At 38.9% G+C, this 27,143-nt stretch overlaps 1 protein-coding gene across 5 annotated transcripts in view; it reads right to left on the bottom strand.

The window, feature by feature from the left end:
• col11a1a (collagen, type XI, alpha 1a) overlaps positions 1-27,143 on the bottom strand; it is a 96,825-nt gene that overhangs the window by 54,271 nt on the left and 15,411 nt on the right. For 2 of the 5 annotated variants that reach the window (XM_007566597.2, XM_016678920.1), the window contains exons 5-23: positions 21,584-21,709; positions 20,103-20,195; positions 17,602-17,700; positions 14,388-14,663; positions 12,932-12,997; positions 11,496-11,537; positions 11,345-11,407; positions 10,014-10,088; positions 9,835-9,918; positions 8,652-8,708; positions 7,604-7,657; positions 7,432-7,485; positions 4,916-4,969; positions 4,754-4,807; positions 3,332-3,385; positions 1,963-2,007; positions 1,807-1,860; positions 1,670-1,714; positions 800-853 (exon numbers count right to left, since the gene is read on the bottom strand). In XM_007566597.2, the coding sequence (XP_007566659.1) occupies positions 800-853; positions 1,670-1,714; positions 1,807-1,860; positions 1,963-2,007; positions 3,332-3,385; positions 4,754-4,807; positions 4,916-4,969; positions 7,432-7,485; positions 7,604-7,657; positions 8,652-8,708; positions 9,835-9,918; positions 10,014-10,088; positions 11,345-11,407; positions 11,496-11,537; positions 12,932-12,997; positions 14,388-14,663; positions 17,602-17,700; positions 20,103-20,195; positions 21,584-21,709 (1,449 nt within the window). Of the gene's footprint in view, positions 1-799; positions 854-1,669; positions 1,715-1,806; positions 1,861-1,962; positions 2,008-3,331; positions 3,386-4,753; positions 4,808-4,915; positions 4,970-7,431; positions 7,486-7,603; positions 7,658-8,651; positions 8,709-9,834; positions 9,919-10,013; positions 10,089-11,344; positions 11,408-11,495; positions 11,538-12,931; positions 12,998-14,387; positions 14,664-17,601; positions 17,701-17,922; positions 18,112-20,102; positions 20,196-21,583; positions 21,710-27,143 lie in introns of all 5 variants that reach the window. The other 3 variants (XM_016678921.1, XM_016678923.1, XM_016678922.1) reach the window with 3 other exon arrangements.

Raw genomic sequence — 27,143 nt, 5'->3', positions numbered from 1 at the left:
TGTGTGTGTGTGTGTGTGTGTGTGTGTGTGTGCAGATTTGCATTCAGTTTGTGGAAGAGAACACATTTAAATATTTGTGGATGTGCTCCCATGTGTGCAGCTGATGCCTGCTGGTGTTTATACATCGGGGCACCAACAGGTGGAGCAGCTGAGCAGGAGCCAGCAAACCAGACACAGAGAAATCCTACCAGGAACTTTTGGTGTAGCAGTTTCTAGTGTAAATACCTTAATACACTTGAAATAAGGCAAAACTAACAAGTAACCTTTCAGAAAGATATAGGAGCTTCTTTTCAGAAAATAATTCCTTAAGATTAAAAAAAAAAACAAAAAAAAAAACTTGTTCTACTGGCATATTATTTCACTTACATCATGGGAAAAGTGAAATAATCTGCCAGTATACCTAGTAATATTTATTAATATCATGGAATTACTAACTTAAAACAAGGTCATTTATGTTGCTGGAAAACTACCTTCACATTAGTTTTGACTAATTTCAAGTGCACTAAAATATTTTCACCCAGTAGACCCAACATATTTGGTAAGATTTTGTGTTTTTTTGCAGTGCCAGAATAAAAACACTTAGCTTCCATATATGTGGGTAGGGATAAATTATTGTAACAAAAACATGGTAAACTAAACTTAAAAAAAAAACATATTTATTTAAAAACTGCAAATGCTAAAGCGTTATATAATGTAAATGAGATTGTTGTGTATAGAATAAATTACATTGATTTGTAATTTGCCGTCTTGTATGTGCAGCTGCACAGCATGTTTTCTGGTGTGCGTTTGATTCGTTCACCTGTGTTCCAGGGATTCCCTGCTGACCCGGTGGACCCGGTTCCCCTTGTGGTCCCTTAAAGAAACAGATTGAAACTGATCAGGTTTGAATATTGTCCTGATATGTGTTTGCATTAGCACCAGGATGAGTCCAGCTCTGCTTTGTAAAAAGAAAGGAAGAATTTCAAAAAAGAAACAAGAAATGGAAGAAAAAACCAAAGAAAAAATAATTAAATAAATTCTGAATTTAGAAAGAAAGAAATGCAAAATGAAATGTGATGGTAAGTACAAATAAATACACAATATGAAATGTTTTTTAAAAAACAATTAAATAAACAAGGAAACGTAATAAGGAAATAAGGAACAATAGTTATGTTAATACTTTTGAAAAAGATGAGCAAATATTAACTTCTGTTAAAATATAAAAATAAATAAGGTGGAAAGTTCTTATTAAATGCAGTAATTGCCACAATTTATTCATTTATTTCTGTTTCTTGCCAATTTTTTTAAATGAATGCAAAAGACATCAGATTTATGTAGCAGTTTTCACCCCTCAATGGCTTCATAAAGTTGCTTTACAGTAAAAATAATATCAGAATCTGTCTCCCGTGTGCCGCCGTGCTGATCACAGTCGGGTCACATTTGCGTCTTTTTGTTCATTTTTATCCTCTAATTTCATCTGCTCTGCCTCGGAGCTGCTTCGAGGTGCTGGACTGACCTTTCACCCCAGCTGTGCATCCTGCAGGCATTTTTAAAACTCGGTCACATACGGCCCAATCTGAACCAAAAGTCCAGCACCCTTCGACGTTTGCAGCCCCGGGAGCTGATAAGGGAACATTTGAGTGTGTTTACTGAGAGGAGGCTGTGTGTGTGTGTGCGCGAATGTGTGTACCATGTTGCCTTTGGGACCCGGTGGCCCGTCCACTCCAGCAACGCCCTGGGGAGAGGAGATAAGAAAATGATTTGTCATATCAACTACAGGAAGTGGGTTATCGGAGGAGGGAAGACGATGACAGTCACGGTACGCACCGGCACTCCGGGGGGTCCTGGAGGACCGCGAGGTCCCAGCAGACCTCTGGGCCCCTACAAATCAACCGAAGAAAAAGAAAAATAACACAAAGAGTTGGAATAAAATTATTAGATCCAGTACATGTCAACGTTTTGTAAGGATGATGCGACTCTTACGCTCTCTCCAGCTAACCCTCTGGGCCCAATCTCTCCGTCTTCACCCTTTGGAAAGAAAAGGATGAATATTTTTTAAAAATGCTGCAGGTATGTAACCTACCACGACATGTAACCTGTTAGCAACCTGCGATGTAAAAGAAACTTCATTAAAACCGCATTTTGTACTAAAACGCATCTGGAATCGTTTCACCTTAAATGACATGCAGCTTAATACTGAAGGTTCTGGGTATTTCTGAGTCTCAAAAATGTGACTAAAGGTCCAAAAGTTTGGCATTTATTGGTAAAAGTTTCAGTTTACCTGCATATAGAATCTACAACATGAAACACATTTAACGATCAGGATGAACACAAACAGCTTGTGTTTGTTCATTACATGATGTGCCTTTTTATTATGTTAGCACTTTTAATAAAGAGCTATGTCCTCATTTTGTAAAAATCCGTAAAGCGGCGGAAGGTATTACAGAAAACGTGCAGCGATGTAATAAAATCAACCTTCGAAATGTTGTGAGACATTGTTAAAAGTGCATTATGTAACAATTGACGCAAAATGGAAAAACATTATTACATAAAGTGGAAGACAGTATTGCAAAGCGTGTAAAACAACGTGATAAAATGGACCTTCTGAAAGGAGCAAAACATCGTAAAACCGCATTATGTAATAATCGGAGAAGAAAAGGTCATCAAACCCTTAATGCATCTTGTTGTACTGATGCCACATTGATGCTTTAATTAAATTACAAAGTGTTGGAGGTAGCTCTTTTTTTGTTTGTTTGTTTGTTTTAGAAATGATGACGTTATAATATGATAAACCATCACAAACCGTTTGTTTGTTAATAAGAACGACCATGTTGTAGATTTTATACGCACTTTAATTGAAACTTTGGTCAATAAATTCCAAACTTTCGTCGTTTCGTCGCCTTTTCAGACTCGTAACCAGAACCTGCGGTGCTAGTATGTCGTTCCAGGCAAAACAATTCAAGTCAATTGGTACATAATGCGGTTTTAGTAAGTTTTATTACATTCTGAACCCTGATTTTACTACATAACGCGGAGTGACACTCCCTTTAAATCAGGCGGAGATCTAATCTGAGCCTGTGACAGCTTTGTGGTGGATGCGGTGTGGCAGTTTAGGGTATTTAGTTGGAGGGGTGGAAAGGTCAAACACAAACTCTCCTCCTCGATTTATAGTGTCCTCCGTGTGTGTGTGTGTGTGTGTGTGTGTGTGTGTGTGTGTGTGTGTGTGTGTGTGTGTGTGTGTGTGTGTGTGTGTGTTGCCTGAGGTGCAGCACAGCTGATTTAAACAAAGTTGTCGCCTCCGTTAGAGGTGGGGGGGAAACGTTAAGGGTTCCAACACAGGCGGCGTACTCACTCTCTGTCCATCCTCTCCTGGGGCTCCTGCTGGTCCCATCGGCCCCGGCTCACCCTGCGAACCACGGCAGACTGGTTCAGTTTTCATATACCGATTACCATAACGTTGGCTCGGCTTTCTACATTCGCTGAAACTCAAAGTTGCTCTCGTGCAGGAGAGCCCTGCGGCATTCGGGTTTGTCTCATTGTCAGTTTGGGCAGCATCAAAATCATAAAGGCTCTCGAAACGGCCGGTTGTGGCGCGATGCAGCGACAAGACTACTCATTAACAAACCGAACTGAAAACAAAAAAAAAAGATTAAATGTGTTAATTTGTCGTAATTTAAGATAATAATCATAAAAAGACTAGAATAAAGTCAAAATAATATAAGAACTAAGTTGTAATATGAAAATAAAATCATGATATCGTGACTTTATTCTCGTATTATTTTGACTTTATTCTCATACAACTTTGTTCTCGTGATAACATGAATGTTTTTCTCAAAATGTCATGATTTTATTCTCATAATTTTACTTCTCCAACTTCTTAGCGTGGCAGTAATACTTGTAAATTTCCATTGCAATTTTGAATTTGACATTTTTAACTTCTATAAAAGACCTTCTGTTAAACGTGACCGTATAAAAAGTGCTTATCAAATGAAAACTGATTGAACTGTTGATCACAGAGTTACATATTTGTTCAGTCATTCATTATTTTGTTGAAGGTTTTCTATTCATGCATTTTTGTCCATCTAATGTTTGCTAACACCGTTTGTGTCTACATTCGAAAACGCATTTCCCTTTGTACTTTTTAATAAACTGTTATAATATATCTATTTTTACTATGATATCTGCAGGTCTTGAAACTGATTCAATAAACTGTAGTAAGAAATAAATTAAATCACAGCCGATGTGGGATAAGCAGATCGACTGATACCCTCTGAAACTATTGACTTGGCTTCTTTGCTCCACTTTGATTTCATCTTTTCACGCGTTCTGATTAATACGGGTCAATGAGTGGAACAGAGATCAGCTTCTCACTCAATGCCTCCCCCCTCCTGGCACAGCAGCTGTTCACTCGTCACATTCAAATTTAAGAAGCTCACTCAACACAATCATGAGAAGATGCTGGAAATCTGAAACGCTAAAAAGCCCCCCGCAGCTCGTTGGTAAATTATAGTAATCTAAGAAAACAAATCAGCAGTAAGGAGATTTTCCTTTAATGCCGGTTTTCGTGACTTATCGCACATGAAAACAGTATTTATGTCATGAAGCTCAAGATTAGCTAAAAGACGTGTTTCATACCAAAATAATCTAGTTTGTTTTTTCCCAGCACATCATATTCTCAGCTTTTTCACTCTAATCTAAAACACCGACATCATCGAAAATGGCTAAATTAAGTTTAAAGAAACTTAAAAAGCAACATCAGCCTCTCTGTGCTCACCCTGTGGCCCTTTTCTCCAGGCAGCCCGGGAAGTCCATCAAAGCCTCGGTCACCCTGCGAGTAAAAACAGTGACACACAATGAAACCACATCCTCATGAATGACACACGGCCGCATTTGCCCTATTTTTGTCCCCCTCTTTAACACGTTCAGTGGTTTTCACCTTAGAGCCTGGCTCTCCGGGCATTCCACGAGCGCCGTCAGCACCAGCCCGACCCTTAATATGGAAGAGAGACACGTTTTACACTCAAATATTTACACGTTATTTAAGCGTACGCCAATGAATGTGTCACAAATACCACCGTGTTTTAGATTAGTTAAGGTCTATCTAGAAGTGATGGTGTCTGTTATGTTTAGCTCTTTCTTATCAGCAGGTTTTATTGGCTGTAAAGTAGCCTAGAAATTGCTTTCCAACGCAAATCTGTTTGATTCTCATCTCCCTTCAGTGCTCTGTTTGGAATTTCTCCCATTGAACGCAATTTCATCGGTGGAATCAGCGAACATTGATTTTCTGTGCTGCTTGAGAACTGCAGTCTGCCTGTTAACTTAGCAATGGCAACATTTACAGGAAGTGAATGATGGGGTTGAGTTCGTGTTGGCCATGCTTCCAAATATTGAACTAGCATTAGCATCAGTGGTCATTTACAGGTGCAAGAAATTTCCAGGAAGGTAAAAAATGTAAAACTTCAGTCCACGTCTCCAGGAACGAGTCGTTTCTCAGCAGAGGAGGGTTCAGATCCTCTGTGCGAAGCGAAGAGCAAGGACTTGGTTTTAAACAACTTCTTTTGCACAGGTTGAACTGTAAAATTTCACTACTGTGAATTAGGTGACTGAATTTGTCAGGAGTAATCACAGTATTCAGTGTAAAAACTGTAAATTGTGAAGAAGACTCAAAGCCAGTTTGTAAGAATCAATTTAAAATGAAATTGTATTTTCTTGAAATGTCTGTATTTTGTTCAGGTTGTGAAAACATTTCCTCAAATAACAGGAAGGCTGAACAGAGTACGACAAAGCTGCTCTGCTCGACTTTAAAGAGCTTTTAACCTCGTGGAAGTTGCTGAATTCAGAAATGTTGGCAGACCTTTAAAAAGCTCAGAGTCTAAAGGAAATCCACACAAACTACCATAAAACTCAGATTTACAGAGATTTCTCACATACAAAAAATACTTATATATGCATGTCTCAGTATATTATGCCAATTCGCAAATGGCTATTATTGGTGTCAGCAGGTCAAGTCGTTACAAAAAAGTCACAAAATTTCGATTGGTGCATTTCTGCAAAAGAATAAGTTCAGCACCTGTTTTAAAGTTGTAAATAGTATAACTTTTATTAACTATTAAGAGTGTAGTAACGGTACAGAAATTCATTTTGTAGAAGTAATGACAAGGTCTATTTGAAAAGGTGATGGGAGGGTAACTGGAAATTATCGATAAAATATTTCACCACCCATTTACAACAGAGGAAATAGCAGATCCAAAACATGATCTGACTTCCCGGCAGCCTGAATGGCCCGATTCCAATCTTTTCACTTCAAAATAAAATCCAATGTCTGCCACATCCATATGTTATACAAATTCAAGTAAGTAGGTGATTGTTTTCAAAGCGTCTGCAGTTTGAACGATCATGTCACATTTTATCCGACTTCTACATCACTGACGTGAAACGTGCGTCACATTCCTTCACCAGAAGAAGCCAGATGCTGTAAACAATGGCTGGAAATTTGATTTCTGAAAAAAAAAAGATGAAAGATGTCTGTGTCACTGAAGCGCATCACATCACAATCCCACCGTTCTTAGTCCTGACTGCGCATCCAGACAGTCGATGCTCGACAAAAAGGTTGTTGCTTTTAGTTGTGCTCTGTTTTTATTAGCTTCCTTCGAGTCGCTAAAATATTATGACAATACTTTTGGCTCTGAATAACTTTCAAATTAATCCACAGACCGTGGGTTAAATTAATACTTCTGTACACAGTCAGATCGCAGCGATCCTTTTCTGTACATGCCGGTTGCTTTGGAGTAATAAACCGTTCACACAGAAGTTTCTTTTCGGTCACATTTAATTTGTGATATGAATGAACACGCAAAAAATAATAATAATAATAATAATTGAATTTCAGCAAAAAAAAAAAAAAAAACACATCATAATTATGAAGGTTTTTCTTAGCATGGCAGTATACATGAAGCTGGTGCATTTGTAAGCCGGTCCTATGTAAAATCAAATTACCAAGTTGCTGCAAAACTTGCTTATACCTCAGGCAGGCTGTGTGTGAATGCTGAGGTATTAAACTCAAGACCAGAGACGCTTTCTAGATTCACATAAAAAAGTTCAGAATTAATGAACTCAAACCCTTCAGAGCAGACGACTGCATTTGGTTCATTTCATACATTTTTGGACGGTTTCTATCCGTTACTGTCCTAATACGTCAGGATGTTTGGCCCTGCTGCTGCACCGTGGTGACTGTTTTCCCACTTTTGGCATTTTCAGACAGATTAGCTGCAAGGCTGAGGATCCCAGGATTGGCAGCCGCGCAGGGGCCTGTAAGCACTTATCAAGAAATTGTTTATTGGAGTGAAAACAATCCTCTCGGCGTTCGAGCCTAGCGAAAAATAAAAACACGGCTGCACACACAAACAGCACAGTTTTCCACGTGGGGAGTTAAAGGTGACTGAGTTCACTCACCCTTTTACCAACTTTGCCAGGTTGTCCAGGGGGTCCTTGAATGCCACGTGGGCCCTGCGTAGGCACAGGAGACCCATTTAGAGCCCAGCAACACGCAGGAGTTTGAATGCAGCCTTTGGTGGGAACTGAAAGACACTTCAGTTCATCGGCTGGATTATTATTCCTCACTCACCTGAGGACCGGGGTCTCCGCTTTCACCCTTCAGCCCACCTGAGCCAGGTGGACCCTACAGACAAAAAAAAAAAAAAAACACACCAACACACACTTCATGAATCTTTAGCTTCAGCTGTAGCTCGGAGCAAAAATAAATGACATAATCCAGAGCAGACAGCAGATGGCATCATTTAGCTTTGTATGAAGAGAATGAAATCAACTCAGGGCAGCAAGAGCTGCATGGAAATGGGAAATTTCCAGGTTATTTTACTCTGTTGTGATAATTTTTTTTTCAAATGCTGATGTTCAATTCAAAATAAATGTTTTGTGTAAATCAAGTTTATAAAAATCGATGTGAACAATTGAAACCTTAGAAAACACAAAATACATCATATAGAAAAAAACAATGTTATTTATTTATATGATTAAGTTGCACATTTATTAACAATGAATAAAACAAACAAAAAAAACAAAACAAGACAGATCAGCTTCTAGATCTGACATCAGCCTTCATATCAGCGTAGATCTGAGAGCTGAATATAGAGAAGCAGCTCGAATATAATAACTCACTTTGTTTTATATTAAATTATTATTTCAGTCAGTTGGAATCCACCAATCGCTGATCTCATCTCATCTCATCTTATTCCCTTTGGATCAACTTATTACCATCTGATCTTATCAGAGTTTTCTACTCAGAAGAGACGAGCAGATTGAAGGTGTAATCTCTGTCTCGTTTCCACGGTAATAAGCCCCAGATCGTGTATCAACAGGCCCTAAGAAAAATGAAGGGTCTGGGTGTGGTAGGGGGCAACTACTTAACAGACAGGTAGTGTGTCCACTGAGCTGGTTAAGGCAGGAGAAACAAACCGATAATAAACATATCAGACACAAACGTCAGGCTACACTAAAAACAATCATTTCAAACACCTTAAAATGTGTTGATTTTTGGTTTTTTCACCTGTAAGATTCAAAATAATTTGCTGACTGCCTCTCCATCATCCGAGCTGATACGACGAGTGGCACGGGTCAATTTGTGAAAAGCAAAATTTAAAGAATGAGAGCCTCACCACCGGTCCAGATCTTCCAGTCAAACCCATCGGCCCAGGAGGTCCCCGCATCGCCAGCTGCAGGCCACAAACAGAGACAACACCAAGATTTTCATTTTGAAACTGTGTTAGACAAAAAGAAAAAAAAAATTAAAATGTATGTGAAAGAAAGAGAAAATATCGAAATGAAAGCAGCACTTCAGTTCTCAGATGTAACAGAAAACAGGATTAGTTGATGATCTTTTTAAATATTGATTTACATTTAAAGATTTGTTGTTTTCACTTTTTCTGCAGGTGAGCAGACTTTTAGAAGAACCAAGCATGTTTCCTTTAACATCTAGACATAAACATTTCTAACTACTTTTGGCTGTTTTGCATTGTTGAGACATTTTATTCGGGAATTTTGCTCATCAAGAAATGCATAGTGTAGCCTGGGGGCCATTTTGGAGCCCACCCCCCTGACCACCGCTCAAGAATGTTACAAATTTGACCCCTGGCACAGGTGCTCGATGCAGATGGACGCTTTTTAAGAAATATTTATGAGGCTTAGTTTTACTGAGCAACTAAAATGCACAAATGCTAGAAACAAACAACCTGTGTTTTGCGTTGAGCGTCTTTTACTAGAAGAGCAGACTTGCTTATCTAGACAATGAAAGGAGGAAACACTCTATCCAAAAATCTTAGCGTTTAATGTTTTTTAATGAGGCAAATGTGGAGGACACCTTCTTATGTTTTAGCTCCATGGTGATTCACAAAAACTGAGTTACGACTGAGTTAATTTCATAAATATGGTGTCTGTTTGGTTTACTACACAAGATAAAAAATAATTGAAATTAGTTTTGCAATTTAAATATTTCAAAAATCTTATGTTAACTAATTGGATAATTCACTGAATTTACATCTTATTCAACTCTGTCGCGCTTTTCCCCCATTTTCTCCAGCTGTTACTTTACCCCACCCAAATATAGCAAGTTGTATTTTTAGCGGTCTCTCCTGCATGAGCATCTGTTCAAAGTGGCTCTTTATTTTGCTGCTCTTCAGCCCGTTCTCAGCAAGTCTTCTTTTAGCCTCACAAAGTCAACAAAACATAAGGCAACCCCCTTCTGTTTCCCCAACAAACCCCCATCCAAACACCTCTACCCCCCCTCCGTCCTCTGTGTAAAGAGAAGCGGATGCAGATGACAGTCTGCAGGTTTTCACTCACCCTGGCCTGGGAGAGGATGGCCTGTGCTTGGGCTTCTTGGGCCGACACCACCGGACCCTTCTCGCCGTCCCCACCGAAACGAAACTGTTCGGCACACACAAACGCAAACGGCTCGGTACGCTATATGAGCGATGGGACCAAAAGATGGACGACGTGGGTTTCTTTTGTGGTGGACTTACTGGGAGCATCAGCATGGTACCTGGAGGTCCCGGTAAGCCGTCGGCACCGGGGAGACCGGCGCGGCCGGGAGGACCCTGATGTCGAAGAGGAGACGAAATCAAATTAATAAAAATCGATCAGTTCATCTCTGGTCCAACTGTACGAACTCTTGGATTTGGAACTAAAAACTATTAAATCAACAGTTCTAGATCACGAAAACTGCACTTATGTTTTAAATGATCTTTGAAATTATCTGTTATGCATTGTCCTCTTTGTAAAAAATAAAAAAACAAATATAAATCTGACCCTTCTCTAGACGTATTGAATCAATACTTCTTCAAATGTTTAGTGAGTTTAAAAAATGTGGGGGAAAAAAAATTATATCCTTCTTTCTATTCTTGTGTTGTGTGTTAGCTAGAATATTTAAATGTCCCAATGGCTGATATTATTATACCTTTTATTTATAACAATTGTTCCTTACAATTGCTGAGATAAAGAGATAAAACGACCTTATGCCTTCAACATCGCTCAGAAAAAACAAGAAACAAAAAACAAAACTCTCCACAGGTGTTTGAGAACCGTCCCAACGTATGGAAGGCAACACAGCTGTAATACTGGATGTGTGCCTTATATTAAATCTACATATTATAAGGCCCCGCCCCCTCCACCAGGCCTGAGCTTTGCCTGTCCCTCTGCAGGCCAAACAGTTTTTGGTCCAAAACCAACATCCTTGCAGAGCAGCAGGGATGTGTTGTCCGTGTGTGGAAGTGAGAAGTATGACGGTGGATTGGAGCAAAAGCCTAAAAAGAGACAGTATTTAACAGCCAGATGCGTTTAGTCGCATCACCAGAATCAATACGTTCATTTTTTTTTTTTTTTTCTAGGAAATTTGGAGGTTGTTTTGTTTGGTGAAAATAACAAAAAGATTTCAGCTCATACAAGTTAACATCTTGTTCCAAAACTAAAAAACTGCTTCAATATTTTACTTTCAAAACTGTTCTGTAAATGATCTGTATTGGAAAATATAACGCTTCAATATTCGAGTAAAATGCAGCTATGAAAAACTAAAAATATTTACTTACTTTTAAAAAGAGGTTTTATTGACTTTATCTCATTAATTTTTAAGTTGCTTAATGATTTTGGTTTAAACTTTTATAGAGTTGCAAAGTGGGCTTATGAACTCCCTTCAGGTATAAATACCTTGAATACAAACCTTTTCGAAACGTCTCGATTTTTGTTATGGAGTTACTAAGTGCAGTTAAAACTTAAAAACCAACACTTTTAATCAACAAACAAATAATACACATGATGCTGCACTGCAAATAGAAACGATTCGGACAGGTTTGCTCACTCTGTCACCAGGATCTCCAGCAGGGCCCGGGGGTCCCTGAAGGCCTGATGGTCCCGGAAGACCCTAAAACACAAATATAAGTGAGTATTACTACCTTCTCATCAAATCCCACATATATTTACACTGACTTTTGTTTTTACGCCACACTTACTGATGGGCCAGGTGGTCCTGGTGGTCCCTCAATCAGCATGCCCTAAGAGACGCGAAAAACACACATTTTGCTTTGTGGAGCGTCCATTATTACAAGAATAATTCAGATTCTCAATGGAAACTGTAAGGAAAAATCTACGTATCCCAAATTTTGTAAAATGTTCCTGTATTAAAACAGCTGAAATTCTGTTTATTTTGCTTCAAAGATCATAAACTACTGTTGTTAGTTTATAAATCACTGAATGGTTTAGCACCACAATACATTAAAGATCTGTTATTGCTGTACCAACCGTCTAGACCCCTCAGATCTTCTGGTTCTGGTCTGCTCTGCATCCCCAGAACCAGAACCATCGAGGAGAAGCAGCATTCAGTTTCTATGCACCACAGATTTGGAATAAACTCCCAGAAAACTGTAAGACAGCTGAAACACTGAGAGCCTTTAAATCTCAACTTAAAACCCACCTGTTTAGAGTTGCTTATGGCTAACTTAGGGTTAGAGTGTGGGTTTTTGATGTCTTCGATGTTTTTAATGTTTTTATCTTAAGTTTTTATCTATTTATTAATTTCTTTTTATTTCTCTTTCTCACGGTCTACGTTTTAATGATATAAAGCCCTCTGGGAAACGTCCCAGTTAAACGACGTTTAACTAAAGTCCTACGGGTTTTAGATGCCCAGTTGACGGCGTTTCAACTAAAAACCTAGAGGTTGGAGTCCTTGTCAAACGGTGTTTTTGACTAAAGTCCCAGAGGGTTTGAGTCCCAGTTAAACGGCGTTTAACTGAAGTCCTAAAAGGGGTGCGGGTTTTAATGTTTTTATCTTTTTTAATCTTTTTCAAAATCTCTTTTTCTCACTGTTTATTCAGTGTCACATGCTGTTTTTATTTTAATTATGTAAAGCACTTTGAAATGCCTTGCTGCTGAAATGTGCTATACAAATAAAATTTGATTGATTGACTGATAAAGATAGAGTAAACGTATAGAGTTATGCATTGCTGCCCCTCCCTCACCAGTTGCTGAAATAAACCTCCTACATTTGTCCCAAGCTTATAAAAAAAGACACCTGGTTTATCTCTTTTAAGGGGCCATCAGCTATCAGTTTATATGGCTGATGGCCCATATAAACTGACCATTTTATATGGTCAGTTTATATACTCAGAGAGTATATTTCTCATCAGAAATATACTCTCTGATGAGAGTATATTTCTGTCACTCTCATCAGAAAATGGTGTAATTTATTTATTAAAAATAAATTTTTATTAATCCAATATTTAATATGGATTAAATATTCGAAGATATTTAATCCATATTGTTTGTTGAGGTATGTGTATCACCATACACATACCTCACATACAGTAAAACCTGATGTCTCTATCACAAAGACAAAGTTATTTAGCACAGATCATAGCATTAGCATGTTTTTAGACATGTTGGGCCTTACAGGTTCGATCACAGCCGGCTCGCCCTTCTCGCCCTTCTGTCCGAAGGCTGCTTGTGAACCAGCAACCTGTAGACGCAGCACAAAAAAGAAGGCATTGTTTACATAGCAGGCAAAAATATCCAAGAAGCATTTTTAAGTAGGAAGTTTCATTCAATAATCAGTAGAGGAATCACGTACAACACAAAGGCACCCGACTCTACAGGGAGATGAAACGAAATGTTAGTCTTGAAAAGAAAGAACACACATCAGACTTGAAGGCTTGAAATGAGGTAAAGTTGTCATTGCATGATGCTGGTAAACCCAAAAGCCAAATAAACACGAGCTAAAATGTTCTAAATAGATATTTACAGACACACAAGGACACAAATACTTAAACATTAGAGGTTTATTAAGGGAATGCCTTGAGCTCGACACTCTGCTGTATCTATGTTTGTGACTTTTATTCTGAAGTATAAAGGGAAGTAGCTCCTGAGCTAGCTAGCTGTGTTGATGAAGTTTGCTGGTGAAGCAAAAAAGAAACCGCTATCACTTTTAAAATGTTTTTTGTGGCAGCATTTTAGGTTCGTAGTAAAAAATAAGAAACTGTTGCAAAATAATAATTTGGGGGCACTGTGAGACTGCAACGACTGGCTAATGATTAGCATTCTAAAGATGCTAAAGTTAGCATCTGGTTTGTAGCTTCTACACAAAAGAGTAGCTCTTAAAAAAAGTCTGGATGGCAATTGGTCATCTTGATTTCAAATTCTGAAACACAATTTGAGATTCATGAAACACAAAGATTATCTAACCCTGACTAAACGCAGAGTGAAGGGATGCTGGCCTACGTGTTTATTATCAAGGTAAATTATATGATGTACTGCTTGGTGAAAGCCGAGCCCAAAACTTTTGGCAGAAAGCGAAGGCAATAAACCCCAACATCGTGTATCCAATAAAGCGCGTGCGTGTGCTGCGCAGGCACTGCCAATGATTTAACGGTTGTCTGCAGTGAACAAAGGGAACTACATGTTACAGGCTGCTTGTTAAAATAGCAGAGGAGAAGAGGGAGGGATTGGGTCCAAGTGCTGAGAGATGAGTGGGTGGGGAGGGGCAGTGGGCTTTCCTAGGTATTTATGGGCGTGGTGTAGGTTGGGCCGACATCCACTGATTGTAAGTTGTGTGTGGACAGATGAAGTGTGACTGAATGTTTCTATAGGATAAAGCGAAACGGAAGAGTATAATTAGCTAATACATATGTTTTGATTCTTTTTAACAGACAGATGCATGCATGTTTTCTCTAATAGTTTCAAATCGAACAACAGAAACAGCAACACTGAACTACTCCACACTCAACACGTCAATGACATATTGCCCAAACCAAGCCAAAAGAAGTCCATGCACTGGGAGACAGAGGGAGTCCTCTTGCCATGCCGTTCATGCACACACCCCTCCGTCGGCGTGGTCGGGGTGCGATACTTACTGTACTTTCAGAAAAGTCGGTTTCGGCTGCAACCCCAGGCCCCACTTCCTCATCATAGGCTGTCGGGGCTTTAGACGGGAGGGGGCCGTACTCGTCGTATGTCCCATAGTCATACTTGTTGTCTAACTTGCCCAAGTCATACTCGTTCAGGTCATACTCCTTAAAGTCATATGCTTCCGCACCGGTCTCCGAGTTGTCCCCTGTTTCCAACACGGTGCCGGGCTCCAGAGTAGGGGCTTCGGTGACGTGCGCCCCGATAAAATCCTCCTTTACAGCCTTCCCATTGTTACACAAGCGAAGAAGGAGAAAGTTAACAATCAGCAACTAATAAAGAGATAAGGTTGTTAGTTATGAAACTGAGGCCATAATTACTTTCACAGTCGAATGCAAAGGAATCCATATCCCACGAACCACAAAAGTCATTGTTTTGGATTTTTTTTTTTTTTTGTGATAGACCAACACAAGGTAGTGCATGACAATTTGCTGAGCAAAAAGAGAAGTTAAAAAGGATAGAGTTTTAAATTTATTTTTTTAAATATTCATCCCCTCTTTAATTCTCTTAGTCTCTTTTATGTCTCAGCTTCACACAACTAAAGCCAAGAACAACTCCCGATTCTTCTTTGGAAGATTGTTCAAGTTCAGTAAGATGTCTTCAGATGACATTTTTTGTGAAACAGCACTATATAAATGAACTGTATTTGAAAGACTGCATCCAAAACATTTCAAAATATCAACGTTTATGATTCTTATTTGGATCTAGATCTGAACATAAAACATTTTTTGATTTAAACCAGTTCATTGGCCATAGCTGTGGCTGTTTGGTTGGGTTGCTGTGACCTCGTTTCCTCTTTTAGCATCCCTGTCATTTGTGTTCCTTGGTTTTCATGATTCTGTTTGTTCACTAATGTTTCCCAACAAAACTTCGAAGCCTTTACAGGACGTCTGAACTACGCACTATTCACTAAACGGGTGACATGCAAAGACACTCGATTTCCACTGGATTTTATTTATCTGCATTAGAGTAAAGGGGACTGAAATGCCATTCTAATTTTGGGTACAAAAATTGGGAGAATCTTTCTCCTGTTTTACAATTACGCAGAGCTCTGTGTTGGCTTAATCACACAAAATGCCATTAAAATGCCTTAAAGTTTGTTACTGTAGCATCCTAGAATATGTCCACTGGGTATGAAAACCTTTGCAAGGCACTGTAAATGTGACAAAAGCAAACTACATAGATATTAGGCAACAAAAAATGAAATCATGACAATGATAACACTTAATTTTTGGATAATATTACTTGTAGGTTAGCAAAGGTTGGTTGGCTTTGTAATAATAAATAAAGTGCTAACATCACTTTTGTCCACCGTTCCAATTGGTGGCTTGGTTGACAGAGGAACAGCCGTTTTCTTTCTCGTCATGCAGCCATTTTTGTGCCGACTGCAGAAAGAAAGGCTGCCTGATGCCTCGGATCGCTCTCTCAAAAATTTGCAAACGAATCAAATCAATCCGTGATGTTGCATCAAGACGTCAGGATTTGACACCCAGTGAATCATTGTGATGAGTGTGTTTTAGCAGCCTTTAAAGTTGCCTCATGATCTCTGTGTCTGGCATAGACTTACTGTAACCACAGTGACTTGGCAGAACTTTCTCTCTCTCTCACACATTCCAAATGGTGATCACTGTGGCTTTAACCTTGCAGCGCAGCAAAGCAGATGCGATTACACACTTGTTGGCAGTAATCCTTCCTGCCCAATAATTCATTTTAAATACCCGGCATAATCACATCTAATTTGCCAAACAATGAGGCAGCAAAAGCGCGATCATAGCAGGCCGTGAGAGGATTTTCAGTCTGTTGATCACAGTTCTATTTGAAATAATTAGCAGAACTATTAATCAAACTGTGTGATGGACAACGAGGGGGAATATGTTGGCCTCTTTCATTCTTGAGTTATTTATAAGGCCACAGAACATTATCTATTTCCACATTCTGAGGTTTCCTTTAGTTGAAGGTGCACTTAGACCGTCCAGAACAACAGACAGTACAAAGTGAATAGCAAATCATTTCATTTTTGATGACTGGTCTACAACATCTCACCTATTCACATAGAATTTCTCAGATCAGATTAAAACATGAAGCGTTATGTGTCGACAAAACTGCTTGCCGTAGAAAAACGTAAGCTAGAAGGAAAACAGATGAGGATGTATTTGGTTGTTGTCACCTGTGAAGATGTGGTGGAAAAACCTTACATTTATCTTTTATTGCAGTAGAATGACGTTAACCTGAAATGGACTCATTTCTGTACCAGTGGAAGCATTAACAACAGAGGTATGTGCCACCAGTACTTATTTTTTCCTCACTGATGAAGGGTGTGTTCATGCCATCCCTGTTTAGTCCGCTTTAGTTCGTTTGCCTGGAAAATCCGGTTCATTTGGGGAGGTGGGAAATCGCAACTGCATCTCTGATGGGGACCAAAAAAGGGAACAAGTCGGGCTCTTGGTTCGGTTGAAGTGACCTCTGGTGTGATTTGAATCCGCATCTGAATGCAAGTGGACCAGACATCACCCGGAAGCAGGAAGCGGATAACACAGCAGGGCATTCTGGGTAATTACAACCAAAATGGACATGAAAATCAAGAGCTGGCTGGAGAAATGGCTAAGTGGTCTTTTGCCAAAGACAAAACAAAAATAATACAATCACTAAAATTTGGTGTCAATCCATGTTTGTTTACTTTACTTGAAGAAGGAAGTTGCGATCAGTGTCTTCTTCAGAGGTTTTTTGTGTCATTCTCTTTAGTGGTTCTTGGTGCAGCGCCCCCATAGGCGAGGGGGTAAAAAGGTTCCCCAAAAGGTTTGGTGCAGCTGAAGATGTAACTGAGACTAACATCAAATTTCTCCAATTGTTTCAGGTTTGAGATTATTCTGCTGCAATAAAATTATTTTAAGGCTTTTAACACATTTTTACATAGTGCATGTGTTATCTTCTCTAGTATCCAGTGGAGAATATAAATTGTCACTATTAAGTACTGCTTGACATATCCCACGTCCATCACAAGTTCAGCTACATACCAGGCCTCCAGACACTTTAATTCAATTGAATGGTTGTGTCTTTATCATGTCATACCAGGTGCTCCATCAAACGGGTCAAACGTCCCAGAACACCAAACAGTGGCTTTTACTTGGAAATGCAGATCGAGAAGGAAGAAAACAAAATTACCTCACTTGGTCCGCTCGTGGCAAGAGGCGACTGAGTCTGAGTACCATCTAGAGTCCCGTAGTCATTGTCTGTATAGTAATCTCCCTCTACATTGTTTAGCTGAGTCATGTTGGAAGAAAAGGAAAGAAGAATCTGGGTTACAACAAGGCTCGTACCAGAGGTCGATCGAGGGAGGGTCCTCTCGAGTTCACTACACTCTAGGCTACATCTACAGAGGAGAGGTTAGGGGAACTCTACATCCGCCATCATAGATTCTCCCTTCGTCGTTCAGGGCAAATCTTGATCGGATTCGGTTCTTTTTCCAGGGAGACAAACGTTTACCCTAGAACTGCCTCTGGGTCGCGCCGGCGCTGTGGCCTGGTAGCCCCACGTCATCTTCTTGTTGTGGAGAAACATTTTAGCCGGGGATTTATTGGAGGTCGGCTTAAAGGGCTTATGCTTAGTTTTACTGGGAGACTTTTTGGCCGTCTTCTTTTTCGTGGAGACACTACGTTTGTTTCTCTGTAAGAGCTGACGGCAACAAAGACAAATCAAGACAAACAAACACATAACAGCAACAGCAACTCGTGCACAGACTCATTATGAGTCCGTGAAAAAATTTGCGCATCGGCCGAACCTGTTCAAAAATCAAAGGGAGGGAAGATTAAGTGACACAAAGGATTTATATAAAGTACACACAGTAGATCTATAAGTGCACACCCCTAGTTAAATGCTAGGCAGAACATAATAGATTATGGTAAACCCCTTCAAAAACTTTTCCAGCTTTATTAGAAAATATATTATGCAAAATTAAACTGAGAGAGAGAAAACGGTTAATGTAAAGCTGTAAAGTGTTGACAAATTTAAAAACAATCCATGCATGCCTACATCTGAGGATATAAAGATGAAGTATGTCTTGCTTGTTATCCGCTCTTGTTCTGAATAATGTGTACATGGAATTCACAGTGATCTGCTGCATCAGGATTGGGAACGTTAAGCTGCCATCTTGTTTTGCTTTTGTTCATATTTATTAAACTGAAGCATGTTAAAGCCGCGTCATAGCTGGGTCACTGCTGTGATGTTTGCAGTTGCATCTGTGTATGCTGCAGTGTTAAATGCAAAGAAAGGCAAGTTGTTTTGAATACTTCTGCTGTTGGTAATAGTAAATCAGATGAACCTGAAATAAATTTTAAGTGTTCTTGTAAGAATTTTCTCAAATTTTCTACTCAGCTAAAAACACTAAGCTATATATTAGATACAGGAAGCTAAGAAAGCTACGTTGTAGCTCAGTCTAAGCATGCAACCCAGGATTTCTATGATTTATACAAAGGTATCAGTCAGGAGAAGAGTCCAAAAATGACTGGTAATTAATTGGGCAAAACAGAAACGCTGGCACAAACACTGGTTGTGCTATAGTTATGAAAATAATCTTCAGCATTCTCTGTACATTTTTTTTTTCTCCCAGGCTTGAATATTTCCTGTTTAGGAAAAGTCATATACAGAAAACATAAAAATCTGACTAAAATCTCCAATAATGTCGTGGCAGAACATGTTATAAGGGGCTGCTGAAACCAAACAGAAACAACATCATTTTCTTTAAAGATGGATAAAATTGTGATCGGATCCAAATGCCAGTCACTTTTTACCCAAAAGCACAAGGTCTCTGCTAGAATAGAGACGAAGAATGATTTAACTTTCCATCAAGACAATGACGCCAAGTATTCATCCAAACCAACAAGAGCCAAATCCAAGATGCACACCAACATGGTGGAAAACTGAATCAAACTGAATCAAAAGGCAAACAAGTTTCAGACTGATGGTTTGCACACTTATGCAGCTAGGTGGTCATATGCTACTTTAAGTACATATATATAGCATAAGATTAGACAGCCATAAGATTTGAAAACCTGTCTCTATTTTTCCACCATGATTTCATTGTTTAACTTCAGAAAAAATGCATATTGGGGTCAAAGGGGTGAACACTTCTTAGATCTACTGCGTCTTCAAAACTGTTTGAAAGTAGCAAACAAACTGTGAAACATGTAACAAGCACTTTCAGCACATCTTTGGAAATAATGTAGGTATTAGGTTTGGCGTGGAAGTCAAATTAGCCGCATTTTCCTAAATTATATACAATCCAGCTGATATTCTGTTATGGTTACATTATTTTTAAAGACGTGCTGAAATGCAAAAGCACACTTGAAGCAGGTAGAATCAGCAAAGACAAATCAGACAGAAGGACAAACAGTGTGTGTGTCTGCATGTACACTCAGATTCACTCCTCCACTTCTACACTGTCAGGAGACAAACACACACATTCATATCCAGCCATGTATGCGACTTTTGACAGTGAGACAATATAGTGGAGCGCTTACTCAAACTCTTTTTTTTGTGTAAAATACACAGTGTGATTTTTGAAACACTGAGCGCACATGTAGTCACAACTCTGAGACGAACAGAGGAACGGAGAAAGACAACAAACAAAAACAGCTTTTCTTTTCACTTTTTGTTGTTCTATTTACCTGTTTTTCAGAGTATTCGTCAGTGGGGACGGAGTCTGTTGGTCCTTCAGAGTATTCATAGAACTGTCTGTAATCTATATCGTCAGTAATGTACTGGAGCGGTCGAGAACGGCAGAGAAGAGATGGAAAAAAAAGAAGAAGAAGAAGAAGAGTGGGCGGGTTTTAGTTTCTAGCAAAAGCATTAAAAATGCAGAACGTTATTTCAGCGAGAAGATAATGCGGTATGCATCATCTTCAGCAGGTTACAAGTTCAAACACTTGAAGCCATTAAGTTTTGTGTTTGGGAAAAAAGTTCCAAATTACATTTTATGCATTACGATAAAATGGAGACGTTAACCCAAAAAGCAAATAAAGACTGCCTTAATGCTAATTAACAAAACAGCACAATGTCACAATTCGTCTGTACTCGTTTTACAGTTCAGATTTACAGATAGACAACCAAAACATGAATTGGAAAACTAAACAACAGCTGAAACCTGCTGTGTTGGTCTGAACCTACAAACATGAGCAGAGGGAGTGTTAAAAAGGCTCATAAAAAACCCCTCAGAACCAAAATTACCAGCTGCATTCGAGCGATCTCGTCATGGAACTTTTCTCACTGGAAGCAGCTGCAAAACAAAAGGTGAGCCTCGTAGCAAACGGCGCGCCATCTCAGTGACATGCAGCTCTGAGGTATTTCTCTTCCTGCAAGTCGTGGCCTAGCATGGAACCGGTAACGGGTGTCGATTTACGGTTTTAAAAGCCGTGGATGATTCTCCCCCATCTGTAGCTGTGTGTTTCCAGACAGCTACTGGAAGGATGGTTTCTACACCTTTTATTTGTTCAAAATAATGACAAATTCGACTGTATGGAATGGTTTCCAAACACAGGAACCACAGATATATGAGTTTGATTTTCAACAAACTAAATAACTGACTGATAGTTAACTGGAGTGTTTTGATTAAAATAATAGTGATGCACTCAAAGGAAAACACATTCAGAGTAGTAATCAAGTCAAAACTTGACAAAAAATATGTACATTTTTGCATTTAAGAAAAAAAAAAAAACCTGTCAGCAAATATGTTCTACCTCGAATTCCTTAAGTGGCTTAATTTTAGCTTTAAAAATGTCATATAAAGCTTTTGATATCCAATTATTAATCATTTAATTGAATAACAGATGGATTAGTATTATATTTATCCTTTGTGGCAAATCAACAAAGGTGCATTAGAGGAATGATACATTATTACATTTTTGGCAATAACATGATTAGTTTCTGAAAAAATAATTGAATTAATTATTTATATGTAGTTTTTTAAACATTAAATACGCTCAAATAGTTAAATGAAAAATCTACAGAATATGCCAAATTTCTTAAATGATTAATCATCAGAATAATTGATGTAATACTTGATTACTGAAAAAAAATAAAACTTGCTAAGTGCAGCTGTACAATTTACTGGAAGGGTTGGTTTAATAAGGAGCTCTGCTTGTTGGCTGACCTCTTCGTCCGGCGCCTGGGCCTGAAGCGAATCCCTGTGTGGTGTGTCACAGTCTGGGCTGTAATGGTCACAGTAGTCATACGCTGCTTTGGGATCAGCAACAATCAGGAGCTGCTGGATGTCCCCCTGCAGAAGACAGAAACACATGAGTCAGCTATAGAAGGTATTCCCCATTTCTTGCATGTATCATCTTCTTTATCGGTTTAAACAAATAATCAACATTTTGACATTTGGATGTTTGGGTGGTTGTTAGTGCAAACTTGACCTGTTAAATGCAGACAGGGTGCATAACAAAAGTGGCACAAATGAAAATCAAAAACACAATTTCTTTAGTCATTAAGTTTATAGAGAGTTTAAAGGTGTTAGTACTCCTAGGCACCTGCAGACAAAGTTCTGTTTTAAGAAGGATATTTAAAGTGATCAGAAACTCAAGAATCTGATTCTATTCCTGTCATTAGGTGCTAAGGGGCTAGCGAATTGCTAACAGTTTGCACTAACAGGGTGGAAGTTGTTAGTAAATGACAAAAATAACTGAATGTTCATTTAGGCGCCAACATTTAAAGTGAGACTCCAACAACAGAAAGGCTCAATTTATTTATTAGCAAAGTCATTCTTTTATTATTTGGAGCTATTCAACTCTGCCCTGAAAAATAATTGTTTTGGAAATAATGGGAGCATTTTGAAAATATCTCACTTAAGCAGCTAAATTCCCTGTATAAAACACACTTATGCTACGTTTTAAAAAAAAAATGCTAGTAGTGCTAAATGCTAGCAAAAGATGCTAAACACTTCGTATTTGGTTTAAAATAATGACTGACTACTCTCACACAGTGTGAAGTTGCATTAGCTCCTAATATGAAGATGAATGTTTGAAAAAAAATGTAAACAGTGAGGCTGCTGTTTTAGAAACAGTAACAGTGGTAACTGCTAGTAGAAGATGCTAACATGATCTTAAAAACCTAAATTCACAAACTCTTTGAATTTGTTTTAAAATAATAAACATATTCACTCAGTGGCTAGAATCAAACTTACAATATCTCAATTATTTTCAATTCATAATCTGTCCATTTCTAAAGAAATGACTTCATAAATGTATTGTCAAGTGAAACCTTTACAAAACTGGAAACTGAATATTAAACACATTAATATAACAGTGATACATCCTGTTACTGTGTTTAATTAACATCCTGCATTTTAGCATTTTTGCATCTGCACTTTGTGCAAATGTGTAAAAATTTGCCAATAAATTGATACTGGTAATATTATATGACTTATGTAAACATATTTCATATTTCATAACTGCACAACAGTGTTTACAATCCTTTCAAAGTAGCATCCATAGACAACATATCCTTTACTACTAAAATATTGCACCATTATGTTCGACACCACTCGAGAAAAAGTGTGGCTTCATTACGTCAGCCAAAGTACACAGCTCTTCTGTCAGACAGTAAGCACAGTAGTGAACGCATGTCAACCGTCTTTGGAGTCTGTAATTGGTCGAGCCAAATTCCTGCAGGCTGGTATTTGAGTCGTCGTTTCCTCGCAGACAGCTGATGAGGTGGAGTTAGGAGCTTGTGATTGGCTGGGGCCGCTGGCAGGTGAGAACAGATACACAGCTGCTATTGTGGAAGGATAAAATCCTGACTCGCGTTAGCGGGAGGACGTTACCTGTTCGAGAGCAGAGAAGAGTGTCTGGATGAAACGCATGAGAAACGAAGCAGGCTGCAGCATGCCGAAACAGCCTGTGTGTCCGTGTGTGCATATGTATGTGTGTGTATGTGTCCTCTCTTTGTACAGGAGAAATATGTTTTATGGATGTCTAATATGCATTTTAGCGTAACAACCGTGTTACTTAGGCATGTTCCAAGAGAACATAGGCAGTATTCCCTAAAGCTTTCTCTGTGAACGTATCCATAAACATCTTTACTTTGACAGCCCAGAGACTCCACCCAGAACCTATGCACAGTTTGTTCTAACACCAGCTTTGAAAGAGTGTTAAGCCAGCGTCAAGGTCCCAATCAAGACATATTACAAAACTTAAATAAATTTGTGTAATTAATAATTCTGTGGTGATAAACAGTGACTTACATAAGTATTCAAAACCTCTTGTCCTGTTACAACCTCAAACATCACTGGTCTCCTCTTGGATTTTACATAATAGCCCTACACAAATTACTGGACGACCATGAAGTGCAAGAAAAATAATAAATACATTTCTGGTGTATTTCTTTCATCAAAAATTATCTAAAAAGTTTACTCTGAACACCTAATTACCATAAAGAGTCCCAATACGAACATATCTTACTGAGCACTAGTCTATCCATCGCCCACTAAGGGAAAGAAGCCAACTGCGATCTGACCTTGACAGCCACCTTAATGTAAAAGTCATGCAAGGAGAGCATTAATCGGAGACACAGCATTATTGGAAAGATGGATGGAGCAAAACCATTAATTTTTGCTTGTGGTGCCTCAAGCAAAAGGCTTGAGATACCTATGAGCAGGACAACAACCCCAATCATACAGCCAGATATAAATCAAAGCTAGAATGGCCCAGTTGACTAAAATTCTTTGACGAGAAAATGTTGTTAACAGGCCTCAAGCCAAAAAGAAAAAAAAAGAAGAAAAGATCAAGAGTCACTTTGAGTGAGCTTGACCTTATACGTCCAACATGAGTGCTTGAACCCTGAAATGAGTCGGCTTTAACTAGGACACATCCGAGAGCTACACGTCTGCGCCGATGGACAAAGTGGACAAAGTGGACAAAGTCCGTAATCAGATGATTACATTTCTGAAGCTTCTCGCTTTCACTGGACAACATTGAACAACAGAAATAAAAAATGATCCTGAAGAAGTCAAAACAAAGGCTTATAAACTGTGCTGTACGTGTTCATGGTGTGTAAAAACAAAACTAATAGTTTCTCTTCCACAAAATAAGACTGACGGGTTAATAAGGGAATAAAACACTCACTGCAACACCTGCTAAGATCGTCACAACAAAGTGGGATGCATAGCTAATTGGAATCATCTCACAAAGCCACAAAGATTTAAGAGGGGAAAAAAAAGACCCAGTAAATTCATGAAAGGAACACCAAGAGGTACACAGAGACCAGAAAAGAGATTAAAACCAAGCAGCTGAAATGGTAAAATATATTTTGTGAAGGAAGACACCTGGGGTTCATTACACTGAAACTGTCAGTCTATTGTTTTATTGTGAGCTGCTGAAAAAAGAAGCCTCTGGTATCTTGGAGCGAAGCTACAACTTCAAAACTACTCCTCATCAGCAAACAGCGCTGTGCAGGCGAGCGAGCCTTAACGGCTCGACTGACAGGGGTCAGCGAAAAGACGGGGTGAAAACGAGAAGCAACTTTAAAGTAGACTCTTAAAACTGTTGGACAAATCTGCCTCACTTTATAATTGTACTGTCTTGAGTCACATTATTGGCAGATAAAGCCCATCGATTTCAAAGCGTCATTAATGGCGAATTAGAAGGAGCAGCAGAGGTAAACTTAAAAAATCACAATAAAAAATCAACACATAACAGATAAAGTTAGAAGAAAGCTAATCAATAAGATCCACAGTTTCTGACTCCTGAAGCTGAGCCACTCTGTTTTAGAAAGATTTATGCTCAGTTAACTGCAACCGAGGTCAACCAGAACGCCACGAAAAAGTAATTTCATTATTTACCAAATCTGCTCGGGAGTGCACACCCACTTTGATTTACTCTACTCAGCAGGTTACTACAGCTGCATTCCTACTAGCCACGAAGTTGTGCAAATTGAAATTCTGAAAATAAATTTGCTTAATGGAAACAAGACAATTTAAATTTATTTTATTTTTTACATTTTTCAATTGAAAGTCTTTGCTCTAGGATTAGGATGAGGATGAGGATCAGCCGTATCCAACACTTTTTTCACATCTCACGAGTCATGATACAAACAGCCGGACGTTGGCGCTGGCGAAAAGGACAAAGAAGACCACAGGAAGTGGTAGGAGAAGGATGTTTTTCTCACAGCAGCACACAGTTCATAAAAAGTTGTGTCACTATAACGTCTTCCATAAAGTTGCCGACTACGATTTCCCCAAGACATCGCATACGCAGTCGTTCTCGAGAAAAAGGGGCTTGGCTGAAAAAGACGCCATCTACTGATGGTGAGCGATTGTGCCACGGCTGAATTATGACTATGTCTCAAGTAACTGTTTACATCTGCCGCTGCCGCGATTTTAATTAAATATCTTATTTAATGAAAACAAAGCATTTATGAAATTGTGTTATTGTTTTTTTTTTTTTTTTTACATTAGCAGAACACAAAGATTTACACACATTTGTAATGGAATCGCAGCTTTCGGTACGCAAATATGGAGAGAAAAGGTCAAAGGTTGCAGCTGTGCAAGTGTAAAAATGTTGGATTACTCCACAAAAGGAGTAATCCACAAACCAGCAGAACATCTCCACTAAAACCCTCCTGCATGCCGCAGCCGTAGAGCGGAGATCAACTGGTTAAATCAAAGCCACACACTAATCAGCATGGCTCCAAAAACCACAGCCACTTATAATCAGACGAGTCCATGTGGTCTCAACATCAACGAGGAAGGTTATGAAAACTAACAAACCAAGAGAAGACAAAACAGTGCCTGCCATGCCGTTCTTTCGTGTAATTACAGCCCCTGAACTTGTTTTGATATTTTGACAAAATTGCTATAGAAATCAATGTGTTTCAGTAGGATTTTTATGGGACAGACCAACATGAAGTAGCACATGATTGTGAAGTGGAAGGAAAAAAAAAGTGCTTGGTTTTTCGAAATGTGAAATGAAAAGGAAGGGAAAAAACACTGCAGCTGCATTTCCTTCGGTTTATGTCTAGAGACTAAAATGTTTGTCTATGCCGCTTTGCAAAAAAATAGCTCAAGAACAGTTGGACAGGACAGACGGGTCACATGAACGACACTAAGAGTCTTGCCACATAGTCAAAATTGAAATTAGAACCAGTCTTTGATTGGGCTAATGTAACGGATGAATATGCTTTGACCCAACTGCATCCTTATAGAACTAAATCTGTATTTAGGGATGCAGTGACATAAAAAATTGGGCTGATATTGATATCTGATATTAATTACAGAAGCACTGATCTTGAATTAATAGCTGCATCGGTCCCAGTGTTGAAAAACGTTCTGGATCGGCTATCGGTGACAATGTGCCCGATTCATAAGGGCGGATCTATTCATCCTAATTCTATACTTTGTGCTCTAAACGACATCACGCTGCCTCATACGTTGCCTTTTATACTCCTAATTCCAACTTTCTACAAATTAAGGTTGTGTTGTTTTCACATTGTTTTTGACCAAGCTTGTGAAGCTCCTGGTGAATTTCAGTGTGCTGTACTGGTGGAGAGTCAGGAAACATCCTTCACCGCGAATATTTCAATCAGAATTCACTGATCACAAGCAGACAACACCGAACACAAACCATAGCGCATGAACGCCTGATGTGTCTCCAGGCAACACCGGTGGCTGAGGCTTCAGCACAATGTACTCCTTCAGCTCAGATGACTGAAAGGCA

This window comes from Poecilia formosa, unplaced genomic scaffold (assembly GCF_000485575.1).
Source record: "Poecilia formosa unplaced genomic scaffold, Poecilia_formosa-5.1.2 Scaffold193, whole genome shotgun sequence".
NCBI classification, from domain to species: domain Eukaryota; kingdom Metazoa; phylum Chordata; class Actinopteri; order Cyprinodontiformes; family Poeciliidae; genus Poecilia; species Poecilia formosa.
The sequence above is the reverse complement of the archived record's forward strand: the minus strand, read 5'-3'. Positions and strand labels throughout refer to the sequence as shown.